Source organism: Pan troglodytes, chromosome 9, assembly GCF_028858775.2.
Source record: "Pan troglodytes isolate AG18354 chromosome 9, NHGRI_mPanTro3-v2.0_pri, whole genome shotgun sequence".
NCBI classification, from domain to species: domain Eukaryota; kingdom Metazoa; phylum Chordata; class Mammalia; order Primates; family Hominidae; genus Pan; species Pan troglodytes.
In genome coordinates this window covers 135,305,868-135,332,562 of record NC_072407.2, presented here as the reverse complement: position 1 = coordinate 135,332,562, position 26,695 = coordinate 135,305,868, and the positions used below count along the sequence as shown (strand labels likewise).

General features: G+C 43.2%; 2 protein-coding genes across 3 annotated transcripts in view; one reads left to right on the top strand and one right to left on the bottom strand.

Moving 5' to 3' along the window:
- OPCML (opioid binding protein/cell adhesion molecule like) overlaps window positions 1-26,695 on the top strand; it is a 1,137,716-nt gene that overhangs the window by 155,530 nt on the left and 955,491 nt on the right. The window lies entirely within an intron of this gene.
- Window positions 1,955-24,194, bottom strand: LOC101058692 (uncharacterized). The gene is made up of 3 exons (NM_001280259.1): window positions 24,041-24,194; window positions 11,966-12,032; window positions 1,955-3,770 (listed from the first exon to the last, which is right to left on the bottom strand). The coding sequence occupies exon 3, from the start codon at window positions 2,835-2,837 to the stop codon at window positions 2,484-2,486; it is 354 nt and encodes a 117-aa protein (NP_001267188.1). The 5' UTR covers window positions 2,838-3,770; window positions 11,966-12,032; window positions 24,041-24,194; the 3' UTR covers window positions 1,955-2,483.

The window sequence follows — 26,695 nt, the reverse complement described above, 5'->3', positions numbered from 1 at the left end:
AAGGCACTGGGATTTTCTTTGGGGACAAGCGACAAGAGCTAGGATTGATAGACTGAGATGATAATAAAAATGAATTAACTTGCATCTCAATTTGATTTTCAGAGCCAGAGAGGAGTAAATCAGCACCATGGAGCTGACTTTCTCATCTGGTTGGGTTGGCCCTTTATTTTTATTAGGGTCTTTCTTGTCAACGGTTGAATGAGATGTTAATACTATCAACCTTAGGCCACAGTCTAAGCTAAGTCTTGACAGTTCTTGCTTTTCCTCTGACCTGTAGCTTGGAAGGGAGAGGTTGACACCAGGCCAGAGTGGAGGGTGGGAGGTGATAAATCAGTCCTGGGTTTCTTTTTTTCTTTTTCTTTTCTTTTTTTTTTTTTTTTGCACAATGGCCTTTGGCTTTGGCAGCTGCATTAATCTGGGTGGCCGTTGGGAAAATTAGGTCAAAGGTGTCCCCAGAAATTGGATAGATTGTTGCTAATTCAGTCATATAGCTGGAGTGGGCTGGCATTTCCAGAGGCAGACAACACAGGTGTATGTATCTGTTTTTACCACTGAAGAGACTGAGGATTGGCCAGGTGGGTGCAATGGTGACTTCTCAAACAGATCAGCAGGATGGGAGTGACACTGTCCTGGGGCACTGCCAGGATGTCCCTCTGTGCGTAGGGAGAGGAGTCCGTGTACCTTGGTGACAAGCCTGCACCCTTCTCTTATCTCCCTGCACTGTAGCATGAAGCATATTGGCCCTGGGCATGCACCGCAGGTGTAGACATCCTGTCTGTTCACTGGCCTATGAACTATGAGACTAGAAACATTACACAGTCTCAGGAACAGACCGTCCCCTTCTGTTTATTTATAGCTTAACACTAAATAGCTGATTCCAATCCTATTAAGGTTTACTGATCTCCTATTAAAAACCTCAAATGATGTTTAGTTGTCTGATGCTTGCTCCCAAAGAAATGCCCCAGAGATTTCTCTGAAGATGCACGTTATTCATACTTGACATGACCTCAGGATGTTGTTTATGGATATGTTCTGTGAGCAAATATTTACTGAATTTCAATAATAGGATGGGCACTATGTATGATACAGAGAAGTATGTGGCAGTCTCACAAACAAGTAAAATCAAATTCCTTACAGTAAGAGGGGAGTTTGTGTCTCATGTGGGAGAGCAGCAGATTACAGATAGGATGACCCGATTCCCGTCTCACTCAGACACTCACCAGCTGTATGGCCTTGGGCAAGTTACCCAACCTTTCATAATCAGGACAACGATGTGATCAGATTCCTGTCATAGAAAGAGCACCATACGGCAGTTCCAGCAAGGAATTGATAGGAAGGAACTGGAATAATGGGGATGGAGGAATGAGCTCTCACAGGGCTCTGGATGGGGGTCTCTGGAGTCTGAGCTGTGGGCAGGACAATGGCCTGGAGAGGAGGTATGGATGCAAGAGGCAGCATTGATGAGGCGTGAGACCTGTTGGGATAGGCAGGAAAGGGAGGGAGGAGGGGTAGAGATAGCTCAGATGTGTCGCCAGGGTGACCAGGAGGATGTTGGTGTTATTAACTAAGGTGGGAGACCTTGGGGGGAAAAAAGGTGGCCAAGAGAGGGAATGTAGCTCCTTTTTGGCTGAGTTGTATTAAGAACTCCTCCTCCACATGTCTGTGCCATTACTCTGTGACCTGGGCCCTGTGCTCCAAATTCAAGGAGGTCACCTAGAGTAGCTGAGGATCAGAAAAGCTATCTAGGAGCTAACACATGTGGCAGTTTTAAAAACTCCTTTCATAAGCAGTGAAATAAATCTGAAGAGATGCCCTCCTCTCCCCTCAGAGGCCTCTCCTTTGTCAGGCTGGGTGGAGTGGGGTGACAGAACATCGATCGGTGGGAGATAGATGAGAGGAAAAGCCCTCGTTGCCTGCTGAATCAATGCTCCCTTAAAGACTGCAACAAACAGGATTAAAGGTTGAAAGACATTTATTGAGGGGTGAATCTGGGTGTATGTTTTATTAGTCAGCCCTGGCACTGGGTTTATAGAAATGCCCAGCCTAGACGCTGCCAAGAGCAATAAATCAGGGCTTTCTTCTTTGGCCGGCTGCCTGGGCAGTGATGTGGGGGTGTGTGACCCCAGGCCAGGAGGATGGAAGAGAGTGTTGTCTTCAGGCCATCTGGGGTAGGGTGGGGACTCAGGGATGGGGAACGAGAGGAAGATGATTGGCCAATGCCCCTCCTGTCCTCCTTCTCCAATCGCTCACGAATGAGGTCAAACATGCTTACTGCATGGATACATGCCTCCAGTCTCTTTCAGAATTCCCCACCCCTCCTGCCAAAATCATTTGCCTAACCTTTTGCCTGACTGATTCAGAAGCTATTAAATGCACGGCATCCACACAGCTGGCCATTAATTGGAGGCCAGAGCTTGATTAATGAGCATTATGCTAATGTTGGGTCAGGGGGCAGATTATGTGTAAAAGACCAAAACAGTAAGTCAAGTCAAAAGCAATAACACCACCTTCCATCCCTCAGCCTCCCCAAACAAGTTGGCAGCTGGAGGCAAGTGGAGAAAAGGCATATTGATGAGACAGGCTGCAAGAGCCTGGCACTTGCCTTGGTTCTTTCTGCAGAGAACTGGGCTGAGATGCTCCGGCCTCCCTCCCAGGAGGAGCTGCAACCAGCTGGAAGGTGGGCTCCCATGCCGGGCTGGCCTCAGAGGGACAGGAGCAGCTGAGGGTTGAGGGAGTGATACTTCCCAGACTATAGAGTCTTTTTTAAAGACCCTAGAACTTACACTAACAAATGATAAAAGTGCCCTGCTATGAATGTGTCCACATAAAGTGTTCATGTCCAAACATTAAAATGAACTTGGAAGAACAAATCCTGACTCAGCCACCCTGGAATCATAGATCCTTTGGCAGGTAGGACATTGCCCATTTCTGACTCGTCACGCTCACTGAGGTCTCCCTCTGGTCACTCCTTCTGTCTCTACATCAGACCCCCAATCCCCTGAAGTTCTTTCTCCCATCCTCTTTTCATCACACTCCACACTTTCTCCAGGGGTGAGAGTGTGTGTCTTTCCGTGATTTCAGTTATCAGAACTCTCCCTCAAGCTACACATCCAGGCATAGCCTTTCTCTCAGCTCCAGGTCTCCACCATGGGCATGACCAACTCACACTGCCCTGTATAAGTTCTATCATATCCCAAACACACTCTGCTCCAAGCTGAATTTTTCTTTCTACGTTGTATTTGTTACTGACACACATTTATTTGATCCCGTGCTACAGAAACATACTTTTCAATCTTGGTTTGTCCCATCTCATTTCTTGCACTGCTGAGGGCATTTTTCCCTGCTGTTTCCCTCTTCTCAGTGTCCCTGCCAGTTTCCTCTGCCACTTACTGAGGTGAGGCTCCTACCCTCTCTTTTGCATCACTGCAAAGTCTTCCAGTGCCTACCTCCTTATCCAACTAAGGGGCCCATGTCACCTGAGCTGTCCAATTTCTAAGCCACTCCTAGGCAAGACAGCTCTTCATGCAGAGCCTGTCAGGCTTCCCTGCTGCCAGGCTGCCTCAGAACACATTCCTTACCTCCACACTCTGGGTGTAGCACACATTTAACCCTATTTCCTGCGCTTCGCCCTGTCCTTGCCTTCCCTCCATGCACAAGGCTAATTGTTTTACCTGGAAGAGGCAGCTTAGGTCCGTACCTCCCTGTCCTTATTCTTGGTGTTGTCTTGGTGTGAATTAGCAGGGCCTCAGGTTTCTGTCATCACTCCTGTCCTGGAAATGATTTTATAGATGATTCAAACATTTACTTAACAATATAGAAAGCACACCTACAAGATCAGGAATAGCAAGAACCAGGGGAGACACTAAATATGTGAATGATGAAATCACAATAAAAAACGAAACTGGCAGGCTGGGAACTGGATGTAATAATGTTACATTTCTCTAGAATAAATGTGAGGTATTATTTTTGATTAAAAAATATTTAAAGAGATATGGGATAGAAGAGGTATGGTTTAGCTAAGATATCAATTAAAAAATTGTACTGATGGCATCATTTAAGATAATGCAATATATAGTTACCAAAAACGTAAACAGAATTTTAGGACATATTGACATAATCTACAATCCATGGGAAGAGTTTTCAAGTATTCCTCATTAGGTATATTACTTGGAAATATATTGCATTCAAAGTACCATGCTTAATGGAGAAATAGACAAAAGAGCATGCTTAGTGAAGATCAGTTAGGAAAATTTTTTTAAATGTGAATTATTGAAGAAATTATTTTCCCCAGTACTCCTTTCAAAACTAAAATTCTGTGATTGCCTTTTATTTGTCCTGCTCTGAGGCCTTTTGAAATTGTCTTTATTCTTTTGGGTCTAAATAAAATTTCACCTCTTTAAACCCTTCCAGATACCCTTTATCTGAATTCACCGCATCCTCTCTGATGATACCATTTCATTTTGCTTGAACCGCTGCTTGTATTCCGGCCAGTCATTTATATTTTCATCCTCTACCAGCAGATCGTAAGCAACATCAGGGCAAAAACCATGTTGTACTCATCTTTGTATTTCAGAACTTAGCAGAGTTCCTGGTACCTGGGGCATGATTTGTAAATGTTGAGGAAACGCAGATGCATAGACAAAATTGTCCTTAAAATTCATGCTACCAAGCTGTGTTCTACGTGTGGGCTGAAGGTTTTAAGTGGAGGCTGATCTCAAACTACAAATACATACTCCAGAAAGAGTTCTATGGTCAGTTAAGCTGGGGAGGTGTTGGGTTAAACAAAGTTAAGCTGGCTTTTTTACTACAGGAATATTTGGAGCCTTTAATGTTATTGTACACTGTGGATCTTCCAACAATAGCCATTATATGCAGGATCTAGCAAAATCATTTGACCGTAGAACATGGCTTTTATGCAATACCATTTCACATTTCATGGAACATAGCTTGCAAAATACTGAACTTAGCCTAACTTTAGAGAAACGGCACAGAGCCTTTTCAAGAAATGCCAGAAATTAAAGTGAAAGAGGCCAGAAGCTGGAAACATACCCCACAAGGCGAAGAAGGAGGTACCACATACTAAGACACATACTCTAGACTTCAGGAAACACACGTTTAAGAGCAAACAAAAAAGTTAGTGATGACAATAGCTACAAAAGTTTGGGACACTCTGAATATAGAATCACAAAATTTCCTGATAAGCACACAAATAAATGAAGTGCTGAAGAAATGGGTGTGGCCGCAGAGGGAGCTCTCTAAAGAGCTCAGCTGAGAGGATGAATGTAGGGGCAGAATAAATGATCAGACGCACGGGGGTGTAGAAGAGCAGAGCATCCATAGGTAAGACAGGGATAACACAAGGAGAAGTGAGGACATTTTAGAACAAATCATTAGTGTGTGGACTAGTTAGAAGGCATGTGGGTTCCTTCAATGGACATGTAACAGATGGTTGTGAATGGCTAGTTTGAAAAATTATTATTGATAGGTTATGATATTGGTCTCTGCTTTTGGTTCTACCCTTTTCAAAGACTTAAATGGTGAAATACAAGGCAGGATTATCAAATTTGCATATAGTGGCCAATGTGGTAGCTCATGCCTCTAATCCCAGCAGTCTGTGAGGCTGAGCTGGGAGAATTGCTTGAGGCCAGGAGTTTGGGACCAGCCTGGGCAACATAGTGAGAACCCCGTCTCTACAAAAATAAAATAAAAATAAAATAAAAATTTCGATGGGCATGGTGGTGTGCACTTGTTGTCCTAGCTGCTCATATTCAGGAGGCTGAGGCTCCAGGAGGATCTCTGGAGCCCAGGAGTTCAAGGCAGCAATGACCTCTGATTGCATCACTGCAGTCCAGCCTAGGTGACAGAGTGAGACTTTATCTCCAGAAAACAAAACAAAAAAAGACAAAAAAAGAAAGAAAGAAGGAAGGAAGGAAGGAAAAAAAGAAAGAAAAGAAAGAAATTCGCATGCAGCAAAAATCTGGGAAGAGAAAGTCAGGATTAGAAACACGTCAGCTGCTTAGAATAATTGATTGAAACAATTACAAGATGAAAGTCAGTAGAAGTAAAGATAAATATTTTAAATTACTTTAAAATTTGCCAGGGTATGGGATGAGAAAGATCTGACTTCATTGCATGTGGAGGGGAGAAAATAACAGGGATATTCACAGTACGCTGTGAGAGAAAAGTAGAATTTGTCCTGCCCACCATCACTAAATAAAAAAATATATATATTACACAAAGTCAAATGATCAAATTTAATACAAACGTAATGTTTGAGTAAAGAGGGTGGTAATTTCACTGCTTCCTCAAAGGCCGTACAAAATGTGGAGTATTTGTTCTCATTTAGGCAAAATTTGAGAGTTATCTCGACACAAAGATTTCATTGAATGAAGATGCCCTAGGAGAGGGAAGGAAAAGATAAAAGTCCTATTTGAAGAAAAATGGCTGGAAGGACTGGAGATACTTAATTTGGAAAAGAAAAGGCTTTGGGGAGACATAGCTTCTTCTGAACACCTGATGCATAAAAAGAAAAATTGGATAAGCTATATGGCTTCCAGTGTCAGAATAAAGAGTAAAACCTAGGAATTACAGGAAGACCGATTTCAGCTCAATATGGCATATTAAACTTTGTAACAGCTAGTGCCGTCCAGCAGAAAAACTAACTCACCCTGAAGGTCCTGCAGGAACTGCCTGTCATTCCAATGAAGTAATGTGCTTGCAGGTCCCTGACACAGCACAGGCCCATGCTCCAGGGCCATTTTCCCTCTCTCCCTCTCTATTCATCTGGGCTCAGTGGGGAAACAGGACCCGCACTAGGTGTTTCAAACAGAGATAATTTAGTGAGGAGAATGAACTAAATGAACCATGTGTTCCTGAGGTGACTGCAGGGAGTAGCCACTGCTCATGGAGACCCAAACAAAGGAAGAGGTAGAGCTCTTATTAGCACGTGTCTGCTCTAATGGGAGACCCTGTGGACTTGGTGCTCTTTTTTTTTTTTTTTTTTTTTCCTGAATACTGGCACGTCAGAGAGAGCATAACGAGACTTGGTCTGGGAGTTCAAAGGGAAGGTGGAGGTTGGGGCCACCCACAGCTGCTGGGGCCTGTGCCACCTCTGGGTCCACACAGACAGGAAGAGGGAAAGAGAAGGAAGCATCCTTCCCACATCTTGCCTTTGCCTGCCATCCTGGTATCTTCAATCGGCAAAACTCAACCGACAGCAGACTGGCAAAATGTTTGGAAAATGTAGTTCTTAGCATTCCAGCCTCAGAACAGCAGGGCAAAGCATGGTTGGAAACATCTTGAGCTGAGAGACAACCATCAGCCCAGGTGAACCCTTGGACTGCTCAGAATCCACACACACCCTCCCACGCATGGCGAATGGCTGCCACAATAGCAACTTTGACTTCAGCTATGTTCATTCTTTTGTTCTCTACCCAAATCTCACCCCCTGTGCCCTCAGGCAGCACGTCAACCTGTTAGGATTCTCTCCCTGCTGTGATGGCCCAAACCTTCACTCCTAAACTACGAGCCCTCAAGGCTAATGCTTACTGCTGGACGTGGAAACACTACACTACATAGTCCTGCTCTTTCCCCTGGCCCGCTTGTCGCCGTTCATCTCTTTTCTTTTTCTTCCCTTTACTCCCTCCCTCCCTTCCTTCTTTTGACCTTTCTTCATTTCCCATTTGCCTGCAAAACATGCGTGAAGGTGGTTGTAGAGGGACTCCTGTACTGGGTTACACCGACATGTCCTATATTCTCCTTCAATGCAAAATTTCCAAAGTTTTCAATATGAACAGATTGTTATTATTATTGCTATTTTGCATAAGCTAGTTTCATTGCATGCTTATTTGGGCCACTAGACTTACTAACTGTCCAACTATTCCCAAATTACTCTGTTTATCCAAGAGTTCATATTTAATGGAGAAAATTTAGAAAGTACAAATAAACAGACTAAAAATAGCTCATATATAATCTTGCTTGCAGGCAATCATCACTGTTCATATATTTAAAAAGCCTAGTCACTTTCCTATTCTCATAAACCACATAAATGTATTTATAAACAATGTATATGTATAATACACATGTCTACATAGTATGTACATTTGTATCATTTACCACAACTTTATTATATTTTTGTAATTTTGAGGGGACTTTTAATGTATATGGGCATCTTTTCTTCCACAAATCATCCATAGTGATGTTTAATGTCATCACAATATTGCAGCTTATGTCTGTATCATAGTTATCTAACTAATCCTGTGTCATTGGGTATTTGCTTAGAATTTGTTGCTATCATGTTTGTGTAAATTCATGATTATATTCATAGAATAACTTTTTTACTGCCTCCTTCTAGTTATTACATTTATAACATTTTAATTGCCCAAATATTTAGGTATTGTTTATTACAAAAGGCACATTAAAAAAAAGTATTGCAATTTTTTACTCTTGTGTAAACTTTATGATCTCTTACTGAATCTGACTCATCATCTGCCCTCCAGTACAATCTCTTTCTCTCCTGATCTTCTTTAATAGCCAAGCTTAAATCCAGATTATTCTCTTTCCCCTTCTTGCTTTCCTCAACAAACTCTTCCTACCTGGCAAAGTTTCAGTGGATGCATCTGGCAGTATAGTTTCTGCTCCCTGGCTCTGTTCCTTGAACCAAAATACATTTTCAAACTTTGAATTAAGGTACAATGAGGAGCTGACACTTTTGTCTTGAGATTCCTAAGGCACTTTTCAAATTCATTGAAATCCAGTGCAATTTAATACATATTCATTCAATGACTTCTGTGTGCCCACCATGCTAGTTGTTGTGGGAACGCACAGACACCGGTCTGTCTTAAGACAGCTGACAGCTTGAATAGACAGAGAACTAGGTAATAGAGACTATACATTTTTTTGAAAAATAAGTTTAATTGAAGCTAAGGCCATAGCAACAGCTCAAATAAGGACAGATAAGTGTAAGTACAAGGAGAAGGCAGAGTATAGTAGGCACTCAGGAGATCCCAGGTTCAGTGCCCCTAGCCAGGCTATACAACACGATCACATCAGGGCATGATCCCAGACCCTGGACACTGTCTTTTGGATCTAACATTTTCTAAGCTTAGTTCTCAAGTCATTACTAGAAGTAGCCCCAGAATTATTTTCTTCTTGGAAGCTGAGAAATGAGGTGTAAGAAATAATGTCTCATGCCAGAGGATAGGGTACTTGGAATTCTTCCCCTTTACCTGTGAACAAGCATTTGTGGCACGTGGTCTGCAAGGCATGGTGGAGAAAGCAAAGATGAATCCATCCTGTCCTTTGGCAGTTTACAGACCAGTGTGGAGGGGGTGGAGGGGTATATACTTATGTATGTAACAATCATACAAACTTACATACGCAACATGTGTGCTCGCTAAGTGTTGTGTGTTGTGAGACGGTAGTACATCTAGCACGTCATGAGAATTCAGAGGAAGACTCTATGGAAAATAGAATTTTGAGCTGGATCATGCGGTGGGGAGCAGAACTGGAATATGTAAAGATGGAGAAGGAGAGAGCACGTGCTTTGCAGGAGTGAGAGAGCAGGAGATACCCAGACAAATATGATGTCTACCAACAGCTTAAATTTCTTCCTGAAAAATCATTCACTTTCATACTAACTCCTTAGTCAGATTATAATTAGTATACCACCTTCCAGATGAAGAAATTGAGTCTTACACATAAAGTGACACCTCAGCGACACTCTCAGCTGCCGCCGACCCAATGTGCATATGGTACCTTGGCTGCATGGAAGTGGGCAGTGAGAGAAAGAGCTCAGGAAGGGGAACTGAGGCCAAATACTAACTGTCTTGGAGGCCAAGATAAGGAGTTCATATGGGGAATTAGATGAATAAAAATGCAGTAGGTAATGAGCAAATAAAAACTTTTGATTGGAACTGTGCCTTAGGAAAGATGCATTCAACTGAAGGAATAGTCAGAAAGAAGGTCAAATTAGTAGCAGGGTAGGACGATATTAGGAATCTGAAGGCTAACCTAATATGAGAAGCTATTACAATAGTCAGTGCCAAAGGCAAAATCATTCTAAGGAGAAAATTTCACCAGTTGACAAGAATGCTCCCCACAGCATTTTCCTCCCATTTCTAAACAAGCTTTATATGAGATATAATGGACACACGATAGGCTACACGTATTTAAACTGTATAATTGGATAAGTTATATATGATCATCACAACCAATATAGTGAAGATATCCATTATTCCCAAACGTTTCCTCATGCCTCTTGGGGATTCCTGCCTTCTGCCCTCTCCATTCCTTCACACCCAGGCAGCCGCTAATCTACATTCTATTTCCAGACACTAGAGTGCATTTTCTAGACTTTTATGTACATGGACTCATAGCGTAGGCATTCTTGTCTGGCTTTTTTTCATTGAACATAATTATTTCAAGATTCATTAATGTTATTGTGTTCATTCCTTTCTATTCCACTATATGAACGTTACCTCCATTTATCTGTCCACTCACCTATTGATGTATTATTGGGTTGTTTACAGGTTTTGGCTATTACAGATAAAGTTGCTATGAACATCTGTGTACAAGTTTTTAATAGACATTTTTTTCATTTCTTTTGGGTAAATACCTAGCAGTAGAATGATTAGATCATACAATACACACACATTTAAATTTTTAAGTAATCTGCACATCATTTTTATATCACTAAAAAATTAGCAATAACTTAAATAAGTGGTTAAACATATTATGATACATGCATATGATGGAAAACTATGAAGCTTTTTAAAAACAATGACAGTGAGTTTATATATGACATGGAAAGATGACCATAACATAAGAGAAAAGGCAACTTATAGAATGTTACATACACATTCACTGAACATTTAATAGTGTTTATTTAGTTTTACTTATTTATTTTTTTGGTAAGATGTTTGGGTGTACTTTCAGATGTCACTTAATTTATTTTCTTTGTTTTTTTCTTTTTCTTTTCTTTTTTTTTATGTTTCTGAGACAGGGCCTGTCTTTGCCACTGAGGCTGGAGTACAGTGGCGTGATCACAGCTCACTGCAACCTCCACCTCCCAGGCTCAGGTGATCCTCCCACCTCAGCATCCCCAGTAGTTGAGACTACAGGAGTGTACCACAACGCCTGGCTAAATTTTGTATTTTTTTTGTGTGTGTGTATGTGTGTGTATATATATATATATATATATATTTTTTTTAATTAATTAATTTATTTTTTTAGTAGAGACAGGGTTTCACCACATTGCCCAGGCTGGTCTCAAACTCCTGGTCTCAAATGGCCTGCCCGCCTCAGCCTCCCAAAGTGTTGCTATTACAGGTGTGAGCCCCTGCGGCTGGCCACTTACTTTATTTTCATAATGAACAGAAACTTTTGTTCAAGTTTTTTTTGTAATCTCCCCCTCCCCTGCCAAGATTAAGGTTATTCTGATTTTTGAAATTGAAATGAGTGTTTGGATTGAGGGTTCAACTAATGGTAGCAGAGGCAGTTTTTATAACGTAAGAGCTTGTGGAATGGGAAATGAAGCATGACTATATTGCACTGTATTAATTTTTTTATTTGTCTTTTTCTTCTGTTTTTTTGAAACTTCTTATTATGAACTACGTACTTTTCCCTCAAAGAAGAGTATATTGTATTTTGGTATACAGAAAGAAAAACAACAACCAGGAATGAGTGTTAATAATAGCTTGATTATTTTCAACTCAAATGCCTATGTAAAGTAACAACTAATGTATAACATATGCAGATCTATGCAAACAATTATTTAAATTGGAAGAGGAAGCATGAGATACCTGAGAATGGCAATATTTGCTAGATTGCTAATATGTCAGAAGGGCTTCTTGCTACAAGGCCACCAAAATGAGAAATGAAGGGCGTTGAGCTTTTAGGGAACCCAGTGAGTCTTGGTAGGATGATATTGGGAATCTCAAGGTTAACCCAATATAATGATAATTACCTGTGAAGTGCTTTATTGTTTCTCAAACACATCCACATACATTAGCTTGCTTAGTCCTGTGAAAATCCTGTAAGGAGACAGGAGAACGATTTATTTTAATCCCCATTTGATAAATGAGAAGAGTAAGCTTCATTGAAGTTAAATAAATTAACAACAAATATTGGTATAACTCAAAGATTTTCCAAGAGCTTTCATATGCGTTTCTCATTTAATCCTCACAACAATCTCACAACAACCTCAGAAAACAGGGAACAGATATAATTTTATTTCTCCCTACCAATTTTTCAGATGAAAAAAATTGAGCTAAATTAGACTAAGTAACTTGAACAAAGAACACACACGGTGACTTTTTCATTGATACATCATATTTTACAAATTTATTGGGTATATGTGAGTTTTTGTTATGTGCATAAATATATAATGATCAGGTCAGGGTATGTAGGGTGACCATCGCTTTGAGTATTAATCATTTCTATGTTTTGGGAACATTTCAAGTCCTCTTTTCTAGCTACTTTGAAATATACAATGCATTGTTGCTAACCATAGTCACTCTACCGTGCTGTCAAATATTAATATTAGAACTTGTTCCTTCCATATAAATGTATTTTTGTACCCATTAATCAACCTCTCTTCATCCCTCCCCCCACACCCTTCTCAGCCTCTGGTATCTATCATTCCACTCTCTATCTCCATGAGATCAACATTTTTAGCTCCCACGTGTAAGTAACAACATGCAATATTTGTCTTTCTGTGCCTGTCTTCTTTCACTTCATATGCCGATCTTCAGTTCCATCCATATTGCTGCAAATGACATGATTTCATTCTTTTTAATGGCCAAATAGTATTCCAGTACGTATAGAATTACTTCTGTAATTAGCATTGTATTAGTATTATTGTATTAGTCTATTTCACACTGCCATAAAGAATACCTGATACTGGGTAATTTATAAACAAAAGAGGTTAATTGACTCCCAGTTCTGCATGGCTGTGGAGGCCTCAGGAAACTTACAATCATTGCAGAAGACAAAGGGGAAGCAGGCAGCTTCTTCACAAGGCGGCAAGAGAGAGGATAGAGGAGAGCAGGGTAAACTGCCACTTATGAAACCATCAGATCTGGTGAGAACTGACTCACTCTCACAAGAACAGCATGAGGGAAACTGCCCCCATGATCCAACCACCTCCCACCAGTTCCCTCCCTCAACACGTGGGGATTACAATTTGGATTACAATTCAAGATGAGATTTGGGTGGGGACACAGAGCCAAACCATGTTACTTATCTTTGCTATTGTAAATAGTGCTGCAATAAACATGCAAGTGCAGGTATCCCTTTGATATACAGATTTCTTTTCCTTTGGATAAATACCCAGTAGTAGGTTAGCTGCATTTCATGTAGTTATATTTTTTAATTTTTCGAGAAATCTCCACACTATTTTTCATAGAAGTTGCACTAATTTGCATTCCCACCACAGTGTACAAAAGCCTCCTTTACTCTGCATCTTCACCAGCACCTGTTATTTTTTGTCTTTTTCAGCAACAACCGTTCTAATGGTAATATCTTATTGTGGTTGTGATTTGTATCTCATGATAAATGATGTTGGGCATTTTTTCACATACCTGTTGGTCATTTGTATGTCTTCTTTTGAGAAATATCTATTCATGTCCTTTGTCCACTTTTTAACAGGATTTTGTTTGTTTTGCCGCTGAGTCATTTGAGTTTCTTGTATATTCTGAATATTAGTCCCTTGTCAAATGAATAGTTTGCAAATATTCTCTTCCATTCAACAGGTTGTCTCTTTATTCCTTTGGTTATTTGCTTTGCTGTGCAGAACTTTTTAGTTTAGTATAGTCCCATTGGTGTATTTTCATTTTTATTGTCTGTGATTTGAGGTTTTAGTCTCAAAATCTTTACCTAGGCCAGTGTTCTGAAGTGTGTTCTATATATTTTCTTCTAGCAGTTTTATAGTTTGGGGTCTTAATGCTTATGTTATTTATACCATCTTGAGTTGATTTTTTCCATGGTCATTTTAATGACATTAATTCTTGTGATCCATGAGGATGAAATGTCTTTCCATTTATTTGTGTCCTTTTCAATTTTTTTTTCAGCAATGCTTTGCAGTTTTCCTTGTAGAGATCTTTCACCTTCTTGGTTAAGTTTATTCCTAGGTTTTTTTCCTTTTTTTTTTTTTTTCTGTTTGAGCTATTGTAAATGGGATTTCCTTCCTTTTTTCTATCTAGGCTCATTCATTATTGATGTATAGAAATGCTGCTGATTTTTGTGTATTGATTTTACAGACTGCAACTTTACTGAATTTATTTATCAGATCTAAGAGTTTTTGGGTGGCTGCTTGATAAACGATTTAAGCTCCAGACTTGGGCTTTAAAGCCAATGTTCTTTAATTTATTCCACAACTGCAGTATGCCTGAGATCATAGTGCTAGTGAATACTGAAAGCAGTGCTTAACTATGGTCTTCTCAATAACTTTAATGCTCCTTACCTAACATAGGCTGAGCATTCCTAATCCAAACATCCAAGCTTATTGAGCATTGACATGATGCCACAAGTCAAAAATTTAATACCTCACCTGATGTAATGAGTCTCAGTCAAAATGCAGTCAAAACTTTGTTTCATGTGCAAAATCATTTATAATATTGTATAAATTTATCTTCAGGCTATGCGTAAAAGGTATATATGGAACATAAATGAATTTTGTATTCAGACTTCAATTCCATCCCCCAAGATATAACATTAGGTATATGCAAATATTCCAAAATCCCCCAAAATCCAAAATTAAAACCATTTCTGGTCCCAAGCATTTCCAATAAGGAACAGCCAACCTATACCATACAACCATGTCAGTGTGAATGCACATTCTTTACCTTGTATTGTTGTTTTATTTACTATACTAGAAAGCTTAAGAAATTGATAATGGTGTGTGTGGGTATGTGTGTGAGTGTGTGTGTATGTGTGTGTGTATGGTGAATGGTACAGAGTTGGGAATTCTTTTCAAGCCCGTTTGGAATGTGCAGCATGGAGTTGTGGAATGATGTATGGTATTGTTCCACACAGCTCATGACTCCTGTACTTTGTGACAATATCTTATGTCATGACAAAATACAATGTGTGTAGTTAGAAAGTAGAGATATGCCAACTGGCTCTGCGTTTTGATTAGATTATTTACTGCTACCACTCTTACCCTGTTTAAAAGCTTTCCTTCTCTACAGCATGTCTCAATAAAGCTAATAACTTGGCCTTTCTTGCATTTGGAAATTTCTTTTGGGGAGCTTTTCTACATTGTCAAGTTTGAGGATGATATTCATTGTAGTACTGCCTACTAAGAGTTTAATGATTGGCTTAATATTAAGTGTTTAGTAATACTTTTCTCATTTGTATTTAATCCTAAGTATTTTTTCCAAGGACAAGAAACTTCTATGCATAACATGATAATTCATTTAAGTTATTGCTTAACAAATTATTACATTTGTTACAAGCTAAGCCAGGGCCCATGTTTTTCTCTTTTCTTGGAAATAAGAGGGCAGACTAATGCCCTTGGAGTTCACTTAGCTTTTCCAATTACTCGACACTTGGTTGTACCAAATCTGGTTGGTTTGAATGTTTCTAGATGGGATTTCCTGGCACTCTGCCTATCATGAAGAATGCCTTTGATTTTTAGTATTATTCTTCTTTCGAAAATTTAAAATATCTTCTTATAACGGTTTTAAATTCATTTAATTGTATAGCTATGTTTATCAGATACAGAGAAGTCAAGAGAGGAATCAAATATCTAAGGCAAAATCCTGAGTGTTTGGATATAGACCTTTACTGCACCCGGCTGAATACCATGCTGGGTAGGAAGCGCCTCATCCCAAAAAGATGGCTCCTATCCTAAGCGGAGGCCTCACTAATGCCTTCTTATTTTCAGAATGAGTTTCCTTAATGAATATCAGCTTGTTCTAGATTTTTAAAAGTGAGGGGAATAAAATAATTAGCTTTGATAGAAATAGGATATTTATGGGAACATGTAGATAAAAAAGACAAAAAGTCCAGCAAGAAGATCTGTGGTGCTCTCATAGTAGCGTAAATGTGTTTTCCCTTCATAGTCTGCCTCAAACTGTTTAAGATGGTTGGTAAACTCTCCAAGGACCTGTTCTTTTTTTATTCTCTTATAGGCTTGGGGAGATAAGGACACACTTACCTTGGACCAAAGTAGTCTGGCAACAGATCCTTTCACACCATTATAATGCTAGGTACACTGTGACCTTAATGGTTGGTCTTAATGCCTCACCCTCATCTTCTCCTCTGCTGTGGTCCCCCAACACCCTTATCTAACAAACAAATACTCCCTCTCCCTCTCCCTCACCTCTTTCTCTTCATCTGCCTTCCCTCCTCCCCCTCTCCCTTCTCCTCCCTCTTCTTCTCCTTCCCCCCCACCACCTTTTCCTTCTCTATATTCCTCCCCTCTTCCTCCTCCTACCTTTCCCTCTCCCCCTCCCTTTCACTTTCACATTGGACAAACAAGAACCAAAGGGAGTGAAAGTGTTAGGATTTTTCACATTGCTTCCCTACCTGCAGCAACACCACAGACATTATAATAACCAGCCCTGGCAGGGCATATTCCTCCAAGGACTGCCTAAGTTCTTTGCATCAATTTTTACCTAGCCTTTGGGAGGAGATAAGAAACAAGGAACGTAATTTCCCATCTTTGTAGCTGGCCAGGGAGACCAGTTTGCAGACACTGCCAAGACTCATGCTGAGTCAGGAAAGAGGCCCACATTGCACCCCACATTCTGCTTTGTGTTCAGATGCAGGGCTGCTACTGGAGAAGTGGCTAATGGGGTGCTAAATGGGATCAGAGGTTGCTCCCCCTGAAGCAAGTTATCTGTGGATGTTTGTGAGGGTGGTGGAAGAAGGGCCAGAACGTACAAGCTAAAAGAAAAGGAAAAGAAAATAACTAGTCTTTGACTTCTGTAAAACTCCTCAAGTAGAAACAGATGGGATTTGTGACTTAATTGAGCTATTATTAGATGCTAAATTGGAACCACTCTTAACTGTGCCACCCTTCTCCAAAGCACTGCTTTACTCGAAAGGCCCTGATTGTGCCTCTGTGGCTTTTGGCAAAGGTAAACTGAATGAGTAAACATGTCAAATTTTAATTGTCTGTCTTTAAACTAGCTATTGAAAGTGGTGCCATCTTCAAAGAGCCAAAAGTACATGCAGATCTGATGCTGGGACCATTTTTCCATTCCATTTACACAGTGGAGTCATTGAAGAACCATTTCTGCCCTCAGTCTCCCTTGATGAGCTGAGGATGGTTGTAGGAGATGGCGGTTGGAGCAGGGGGAAGAGTAACATGCAGCCATGTCTTTAGCGACCTGAAGAGCCTGACTCCTGCATTCCGGCTGGGTGTGGTGGCTCACGCCTGTAATCCCAGCACTTTGGGAGGCTGAGGCAGGTGGATCATGAGGTCAGGAGATGGAGACCATCCTGGCCAACATGGTGAAATCCCCTCTGTATTAGAAATAAAAGTTAGCTGGGTGTCGTGGTACATGCCTGTAATCCTAGCTACTCGGGAAGCTGAGGCAGGAGAATCACTTGAACCAGGGAGTCAGAGGTTGCATTGAGCCGAGACACCGCACCACTGCACTCCAGCCTGGTGACAAAGCGAGACTCCATCTCCAAAAAAAAAAAAAAGAAAGAAAAAAAAAGAAAGTGCATTCGATGATTGGGTGGGGAGAAGACATGAGGGGTGAGTGAAGGGGGAACGCTCGGGTTGTCCCGCTGGGTGTCCACCTCCCTGCTCCTCTGTGCCTTCTGTTGGTGCCTCCTGAGTATTAGGCATCAAAGGGTGGCTGGGTGGTATCTTGGACAGAATCATAGTTTTACATTCATCTCTTAAATAGGTAGCTCTTACATGTGAATGCTCTGAGGACTAAGTAATCTCAATACTAAGTTGCTGTGGAAGCCAAATATTACAAACAAGAGAGCAAAATGTGTTGCTGCTAATGCTAAGAAGTAGAGACCTGGGTATTCTTTTTTTTTTTTGAGATTAATTCCTCAATGTGACATTTCTGCATGCTTCCACCCCTTTGGCTTCTGCCTTCTTCTCCCCATCATGAAGGGATGGTTTTGGAGATCAAGGGAAGAGGAAGAAAACTGCTGTCTTCCTTCCCAATTTCAAGCCCCAGCTCAGTATAATTCCAGCCTTTGTTTTGACACTTTTTATCATGTTCCCAGACACATTGAGCTCTGTTCTTCCCCATAGGGAAGGGGTGAAGAGTTCAGCTTTAGTTCGGGCCATACTTCCCTTCTTTTTCCTGATCCCCTGAAAAGAATTGCTGAGACTCGCAGCTGAAGGCACTAAGTCATGCAGCCTCACGTCGGTGACCCACTCACCTCCCATGCCTTCAATAAACCTGGCAGGCGGGGCTCACGGGATCATCAGACTCTCACAGCAGGATTTGTATTCGTGACCTGATTTACAGTTTTCCCTGCCTCCTGTCAATAATTTGTACGGTGAAACATTTGTTGAGAAGGAAAAGAGGAAGGAGGTGGTAGCATATTTCTCTGGCCATTAGCCTGTGTGCTTTAGGGAACAGCCTTCTCTAACTAAAAGGTAAAATGAAAGGAAGAGAAAACGTGGGGTATGGAAGACATTGCCAGTAGCCTGCAATATCCTTCCTTCCTTCCTTGCTAAGAGGAGCCATTGTTTGGGGCAGCAGGTGCCCCATCCCAAGGACCAGCCATGTTCCCTGATTTCCCAGCATCCTTTGCAGCTGTGGATGGCCATGTGGCCTATTTTTTTTGCCATTGGGTTGTAAGTGGAAGTTGGATTCCAAGAGAGCTTTTTCATAACCCATGAAAAACTCAGTTACTGCTAGGATTACACTTTTCTCTTTTTGTCAGCAGCCATCTTATGACCAAGAGGTGACTAGCATGAACACAAATGCCTTCACACTGAGGGTAGGAAGCTGGAAAGCAGACTTTAGACAGCAGGTGGCATCCTTGAATATCTCAACACTAATGCCTTTATGTCCCCAGACTTCATGTTCTGGGGGAAGAATCGATCTCTATTCATTTACCCTACCATACATGAGGTATGGACTGCATGTCTGTCCCTCCCTATTCCCGTGTTGAACTCCTAACCTTCAACAGGATGGTATTTGGAGGTGGGACCTTGGGGAGGTGATTAGATCATGACAGTGGGGCTCTCATGGATGGGATTAGCACCTTATATAAGGAGATATGTGAGAAAGATGGTTTTTCTCTCAGCCATGTGAGGATAATAATGAGAAAACGACTATCTGCAAACCAGAAACAGTCCTTCGTCAGACACCACATCTGCCATGCCTTGATCTTGGACTTCCAGCCTCCAGAATTGTGAGAAATGTAAGTTCTCTGTTTAAGTCACCGAGCCTATGGTATTCTGTAATAGCATTCCAAATGAAGACAATGAATTGTGACTTTCTTTCTGAAGCACTTCTAGCAGCTGCCTGGTGCAACTCAACGTGGTCTCCAAGAGACTGTGCAGGCCTGTGTAACTCTGCTGACTGCACATCTGGAGGTGGTCGGCATTGCACAGCAGTGGTTCCCAGGGGCAGAATGGGTATATAAGTGTGTGTGTGTGTGTATGTCTGTGTGTGTGTGTGAAAGAGAGAGAGATAGAGAGAGAGAGGCAGCAGTGGGGAGAGTCATGCTGATGAAAAGGAAAAAGTCAGATCATGTGAAAATCTTCCAAATCAAATATTTGAAAAAGTTGTGACTAAAGAGTTGGAGTGACAGCATCTTAGTCTCAATTTGATAAATTCCACCTGCTATAAATAAGGTTCAGCAGGCCCCTCACCACACACCCCCCACAAGCTCTCTGCCACCCGTGTTCACCTGTCAGAGGGTCCAATCCGCTTTTTAAAAAATATATTCATTTTGAAAAAATTCAGAGTTCTCACTAAGTGCCAGGCATTATTCTAAGAATTGGGAGAATAAAGATAAAAAGATGGGCTGGAGCTCACATTCTGTTTATTTTTCAGTACATGACATACAAACTTCCCTTTGATGCTTAAAATAATATTATGAACTGAGTAGTTTGGCTTGTTTTACCTTTTTACGGATGGAAAAACTGAGGCCCAGTCTGAGGCTGAGTAATTTCTCCATAATCACGCAATCACTGTAAGAACTGAAATTTGCAACCAGATCTAAGTCCAGAGTCTGTTTGCTTTCCACTGACCTGAGCTATTAATTTCTGTCTTTTAAGGGCTCCCAGTCTAATTAGAACAATAGGAAATATTTGAAGTCAAAGAGATCAGAGCAGGGCTCCCACCTCTACTACTGCTCTGTTAATGTGTATTAGCACAGTTTCATGTGGGCTCTTTTATCTGGGAAATGAAAATATTAATATCTACTTCATCAGCTAGAATTTAGTAAAGATTCATTCTGCAATAGCTGGTAGTATAGGTGGTTTGTACATGCACGTGTGCATGCGTGTAGGAATATACCTTTAAGTGACTGAACTAAAATTTGATAGTCGTACTTGCTCTTTACAAAGGACTGCTGTTTACAAACAGAGGTAGCCACTGAATAACTGAGGGAAATCGATAACAACATTTTAGAAAAGGGGACGTTGGAGCTGGGACTTACCGCATGATAAGCACTGACTAGTCTGAGAAGCGGGAGGAGCAGGAGTGGGAGACCCTCTTAGCAGGGGCACCTGTGCATGAAAACAGATGTGCTGTGCAGCGTCAGGGCTGGGTCACACGAGCTTGGTGTGGCCAGCAGAAAGCGGGGTGGAGGTGAGATTGGAGTATACGTTTGAGGTCAGCCTGAGTAGGTTCTTGGGTACCATGCTAAACCAACAGAGACAAGTGACCTGAAATTCTTCACTCCCTGCAAAGAAATAGAGAGAGCCTCCTCTTTTGCTCGGCTTGGGATACAGCTTCCCAGAGCCCCGCTGACCTCTGGGGGTCGTGGTCACGCACAGTGGGAGGGGGATTCCTTTTCTTTCTGCGCTTTGGCCCTGCCATACCTCCTTTCACAGCTCACCTGCTTGAGGTGCTGCTTTCCATGCAGGTGCGAGAACACACGTGCATAGGAAAGACTGTGCCTCTGCACCTCCCCATCCCGACAGCATCTTGAAAGGAGAAAATGGCTCTAATGGAAATCTCTATTATAGCCATAGCCAAAGGCACTGCTTTTAAGTAGTATTAAAGAAGCAGAGAGGAGACCAGCCCATAATCCGTGTGCCTTTTGCTGGGGGGATCCCATTTTCTCACATAAGGAGAATTTATCCTAAACAAGGTAGGCTTGGTCACGTCTGGAACTGCTGAAAGAGAGAGAACTCACCACAGTGCCATCTAGTGCGCCCCACCCCTCGGCCCTCTGTGCTGCCTTGGTGAAGACTCGTTTCCGTGATCATGTTCTGTTCTGCCCAGGAAGCTCCTACGGCACGTGTAGGAAGGGCTGTCTCCATCCATGAGGAGCAAAGTGGAACCCCGTGCTCAGTGACATGATGGGGTTTCCAGTAGCCGCGGGGCCTTTGCTGTCCTCCCTCAGTCCTGGATAAATCATAACGTGCAGATATCCACACCAGCCACTTGACAGCCCAATCCCTCCCTTGAATGGTCCTTCCATGGGGCAGGGTATTGCCCTTTCTTGTCATGCCTGGCTGGCCTCGCGCAGTGTCCTGGGAATCTTACCTAAGTAACTAAGCTGCCCTATGGGAATGTAGTCCCATGTGAAAACAAGAGAGCACGCTGGTTTCTCTGCATCTCCTTCTGAGCAGCTTTAGGGCACAGAGCTATTGCAGACATCACCACCCTCTGTCCATGTTAAAAGGAGAAATGGCTTTGATTGTGGACAACTCCAGGGGGGCAGAAGGTAGGTGGTGGGATTAGGACGTGGGACAGTGTTGATTTCCCACCGCGGGGCCAGTGGGAGTTTGGAACGGATCTCCTCTTATCCTTCCATCTTGGTGGAGTTCATTTCTCAATTCTGGATTCCCAGCCTAAGGCAGGGTTAACATGTGTGACTAATATCATCTCCACCCAAGATGTTTCTCACCTCATTCCCTTCAACCAGCCCCCGCTCTTCAGCCCCACGTCTCCCGTTCCATTTATCTCCATCAGAGAGAGATGGAATCTTCCCTGGCGCTTGTGGCAGCTTGACAAGCTTCTGTTTTTCCAAGTGAATAATCCTGTTTGTAGGACATCAAGGAAACAGCTCACTTCCCCGGAGGCCTAAGCACAAAGCCGCACTGCTCCCTGGGTGGTGGATGGGCTCCTGGTCCTGTCCGAGGGGAGGCAGCCTCCGAGGGGAGGCGGGAAGGGAAGAGACACCGTCCAGGAGGAGCAGCGCCTTTCCAGAGCCGAGCAAGCCTGCAGGTTGCGCCTTGCAGCCCCGCGGCCTGTGCTCCAGAGTCTCCATTTCACTGCGGCCGGCCGGCTTCCTGAGTCCAGCATGTTTCTTGTTCATTCTTGACACCACACACCCCTTCTAACCGCGAGTCTCCTTTTTAGAATCCCAAGTCACACCACCTTCTATTCGATGGGCTCTACCTATCAGGAAAGTACCTGTGACTGGTGGAAGGAAAATGCACTTAGCAGTAATTAGAAGCTGAGCTCAGGGTGCAGCTCCAGGGACAACGCCCGCAGCCCCGACCTCCTTCCCCCGCAGCCCCGACCTCCTTCCCTGCTCAGCGCAGCACAGGAGGAAGGACACCATTTTCTCCGGCTTGCAGGTGCCGCGTGCCTTTGCCAGCTCCTCGGACAGAGGCAAGGTGGTTGCTCTGTCCCTCTAGAAGGCTCTGCGCTGCAAAGGTTTGTCGGGTCATTTGACAGAGCTCCATGCGTCCCTGGAGAGTGAGGGCCGGCGCTGCTGTCCCGCATGCTGAGCTCATTAGTGCAGAACTCACTTCGGCAACAGTGGAGGCAGACAGCATGAACAAAGTGCACCTGTGAGCGACACTGCCAGCCCTTGGGAGCGGCTGCGGGCCTGCAGGGGTGAGCGCGGCGCGGTGTGGCTCTCTAGGCGCTTATGGGGGCGGGAAATGGCTGTGCCCAGGAATAGCTGCAGGCGCCCCGGAACTGTCTGCGCGCCAGGACACGGGTGCACTGATGCGCGGCGGGCGAACCGCTTGCTCTCCCTCCCACAGCAAAGGTGCATTTTGTCTGCAAGAACGCATGGGTGGTGTCCTGATCGATACCGCCAGGACCTGGAGGGGGTGCCTGGCACAGTGACCCCGACGTTGGGCTGGCCCCAGCCTTCCTCTTCTTCCTGCTCTGTGTGGAAGGGGGGCCGCATCACCCTTGGTTCCAGGCAGCCAGCGAGCATTGCGCTCCCGGAAACCCCCTCCACGCGGGGCTTCACCCCAAAGGGCTCGTCTGCTGAATAACCGTCACTCAGGCAGCATCTGGAAACTCCCCGCACTTTCAGGATGAGATGAGACCACATGCCTGGGAGATCTCACGGACAGCGCCGGCTTGGTGGTCAAACGGTGGGAGGCCGAAGGCCCCGGCCTTTACAACAAGCGGGGGGTCATAGGAAGTGTCCCTTGGGGCTGGGGACCCAGGGCAGCCGTGCGGAAGGGAGTCACCCAACCAGAGCACGAAGCGCAAGGCCGTGGGCAGCCCCGCAGCCGGGCGGGTAGGACTGCCAGGACTCAGGCATTCGAGCACTTCACGTGTCACACATGCTGCGGAGAACCATTTGCCCTTCGACATAGCCCTTAGAGTATCTACCGTGTGTGACTACTGTGGTCTCCACTTCCAAGAGAAGGAAACGGGAGTGGAGAGGTGTTTAGTTGCTTAGCCAAGCTGCCTAAGAGCTGGAGCTGGTATTTGAACCCGGGCAAGTCTGACTCCAACATCTGTGTTCCTAAATATTCCCCACGTGGCCGTGGGGAAGGTAAACGCAATGAAGAACGAGAAAGAAGACACACAGCTTAGACAGATTTTATGAATCAGAATTAAGCAACATAAGTGGCCTGTCTCCCCCTTCTTCCCTCCTCCCTTCTTGCCTGCTCCCCTTTCTCCCCTCCGTCCCCGCTTCCTTCCTTCATCTCTATCAGCCTTTATTGAAAGCATCCTACCTGTGTATTTTCCACAATTCCTGTCAAAATCCTGTGCTCCCAGAAGCGGAGCCTCTCCGTCTCTTGGCTCCAAAGCTGTCTGAGCCTGCCCTGGCTTCAGTCCAGAGGAGACCGGCTTCCTTCCTTCCCCTGCGGGCATCGTCGGCCCTTGCATTCGCATCCTTTGCAGGTGAAGGAATGGCATGGAATGTCGCGTGAGAACTTCATGGTTCCAATGTCAGAATTATGTAGGAATAATTAGAATTCTTAGGCCCTGGTGTGATGTAGTAGGAAGAAAAGAGGTTATGGAGTTGGCCATAGATAAAATAGAATCTCTGCTCTGCTAACTTCTAATTATGTGCTTTCAAAAAATACATTTCCCTTCCTGGATATTCAGTTTCCTGATGTGGATAACCCATCCTGATGGGCAATTATACAAGAAAATTGATGTTAAGTTCCTAGCACCGTGCCTGGCACATTGTCAATGTTCAGTCAACTTTAGTTCCCATTTCTCTGTTTCTAGTGGGATTTTAAGCATCTTGGGATCCGTGTTCATTGTGCTTATCTTCACATTTCAATAGTGCCAGGTACACACCTTTACACACTGGGTTCACATAGCTTTGTGGAACAGATACAGAAATGAATGAATGAATAAAAATGAGCAAATAAAAGCCTTTTAATGGATAAATCCTCTTAGATCTTCCGCTGGTTATCATTCTCAGATTTTCATTTATATTGGCGAATAATTGAGCAACTAATATGCTAAATACCGAGGATAACAAGATAAGTTAAATACGATCCATTCCATGAATGAGCTTACAGTTAAATGTGGAGATATTCATAAACGACCACCCACAATACAAATGGATAGAACACCATGGGCAGCTGAGGGACAAGAGCTTATGTATTTTGCTGCTTTGATAAATAGCAGTGTACTTATTTAATGTATTAAATTGGGAACTGATTTAATGTATCTGATCCTCTGTTTTCTCATCTGTCAAATAAGGGTGGGGACTTTAGTAACTCTGCCTCGAAGAACTTTTTCAAGTATTTAATAAAAATTGCTCTGCGGAGTACCTGACACATAGTAGACGCTAAATAAACGCTCACTGATGTCAGCACTAATCATATATAGTCATCAGTGATATGCTGCAGGGCTTTTTCACTTCCAGGACAGCATCATTAGGATATGGCATCCTCATGAATGTGAACAATTACAAAAAAGAATGGAAAGGTGCCCCTGACAGAGGGGATATTTTGCATCAGCTCAGCAGCCACAGACATAGACATTGATAAGTACGGCTGGAGAATAAACGAAGATGAGGAAGTGGGGGTGAGAAACCCAAAAGCCTGGATCTCAGAGGAATTTAAGTGTCAAGCAAAAGCATTTGGAATTTATTTCATAGGGAATAGCAAGCGAATAAAACCTTTTAATATAGGAGGAAGGTGATCAGAGCCGTGTCTGGGGACCGTAAGTTAAGGTCTGTTTTCAAATTCCTCTGATGGCTTCTCCTATAATTCAGAATAAACAACAAAGTTTTTGCCACAATCAGTAGGCCCCCTCCCCCAAATCATCCCTTGTCTCCTATCACCCCTGGTCCCCCCACCTACACACATACGCATACCCTGCAGCCCAGCCACGCTGGTCTCTGTAAACCCATCAGACACCTGCTTCAGCACCGTTGTTCTTGTTATTCCCTCCACTGGTCGGGGGTGGGGGGAACACCTCCAGCAAGTTTCTAGAAGGAACACGCCTTCCCCCCATTCAGGGCTCTGCTCAAATGCCAGCGAGTCAGGCAGGGCTTTCCTGAGCATCTTTTGGAAATAGCACTGCCCGTCAGCCTGTGTGTGCTTACCCCACTGTCTCATCCTCAGAGCCCTAGCACTGCCCAATTTGTACCTCTCTCAATTACACTGTGAGCCACATGAGAACAAAGAGTTTATTTGCATCCTTGTACCTCTGTCAACTACACTGCTAGCCACATGAAAACAGCAAGTTTCTCTATTTTTTTCCAGTACCTTGAAAAAGGCCCACCACAAAAGGGGGCTCAATAGATATTTGTTGAATAAATGAATCATCTAAATAACGACGAAGTAATAATTGGCTTGTCCAATAGCACAGGCATGATGATGAAGCCCTATGTCAAGGCAATAGTTGGGGTGAAGATCATGGCATGCTTTGGTTGCTGAGATGTTAGATTTATGTTATCAAGTATCTAGTCAGAGCCCACCGTAAGTGCTGTGAATACAAAATAGAATCCCTGCCCTTCTGGAACTTATAGTTCACTAGGGGAAACAAAACCAACAATACAAGTGATGACAAGACAGTGCAATAAAGAGATCTGGAAAACAGCATGTTGTGGAGTACAGAGATAGATTAAATGATAAACATTTTCATCAGTTCATTCACTGCTCACTCATTCAATTCACCCATTGGAAAATGAAGAAGGGAAAGTAGAATGTTTCCACATGGGCTAACTATGAAGACGATATTGCTGTTCGCTGAGATCAGAATGCCTTTGGAAAGGCTGGGGGAAGACTGGAGGGGCCCTCGCACTGGAGTGTCTATGGTGTGCAGTGGGGTAGGCCTGAGGAAGGGAAGTCATGGGTGCGGATGACTTCCCCGGGAGGTTGGCAGGGGACAGTGGAGAGTGGAGAGAACATAAAGGCAAGGCT

What these genes read in the sequence shown, in the direction of transcription:
- LOC101058692 (NM_001280259.1), bottom strand. Translation starts at nt 2,837, where the DNA reads ATGAACACTTTATGTGGACACATTCATAGCAGGGCACTTTTATCATTT.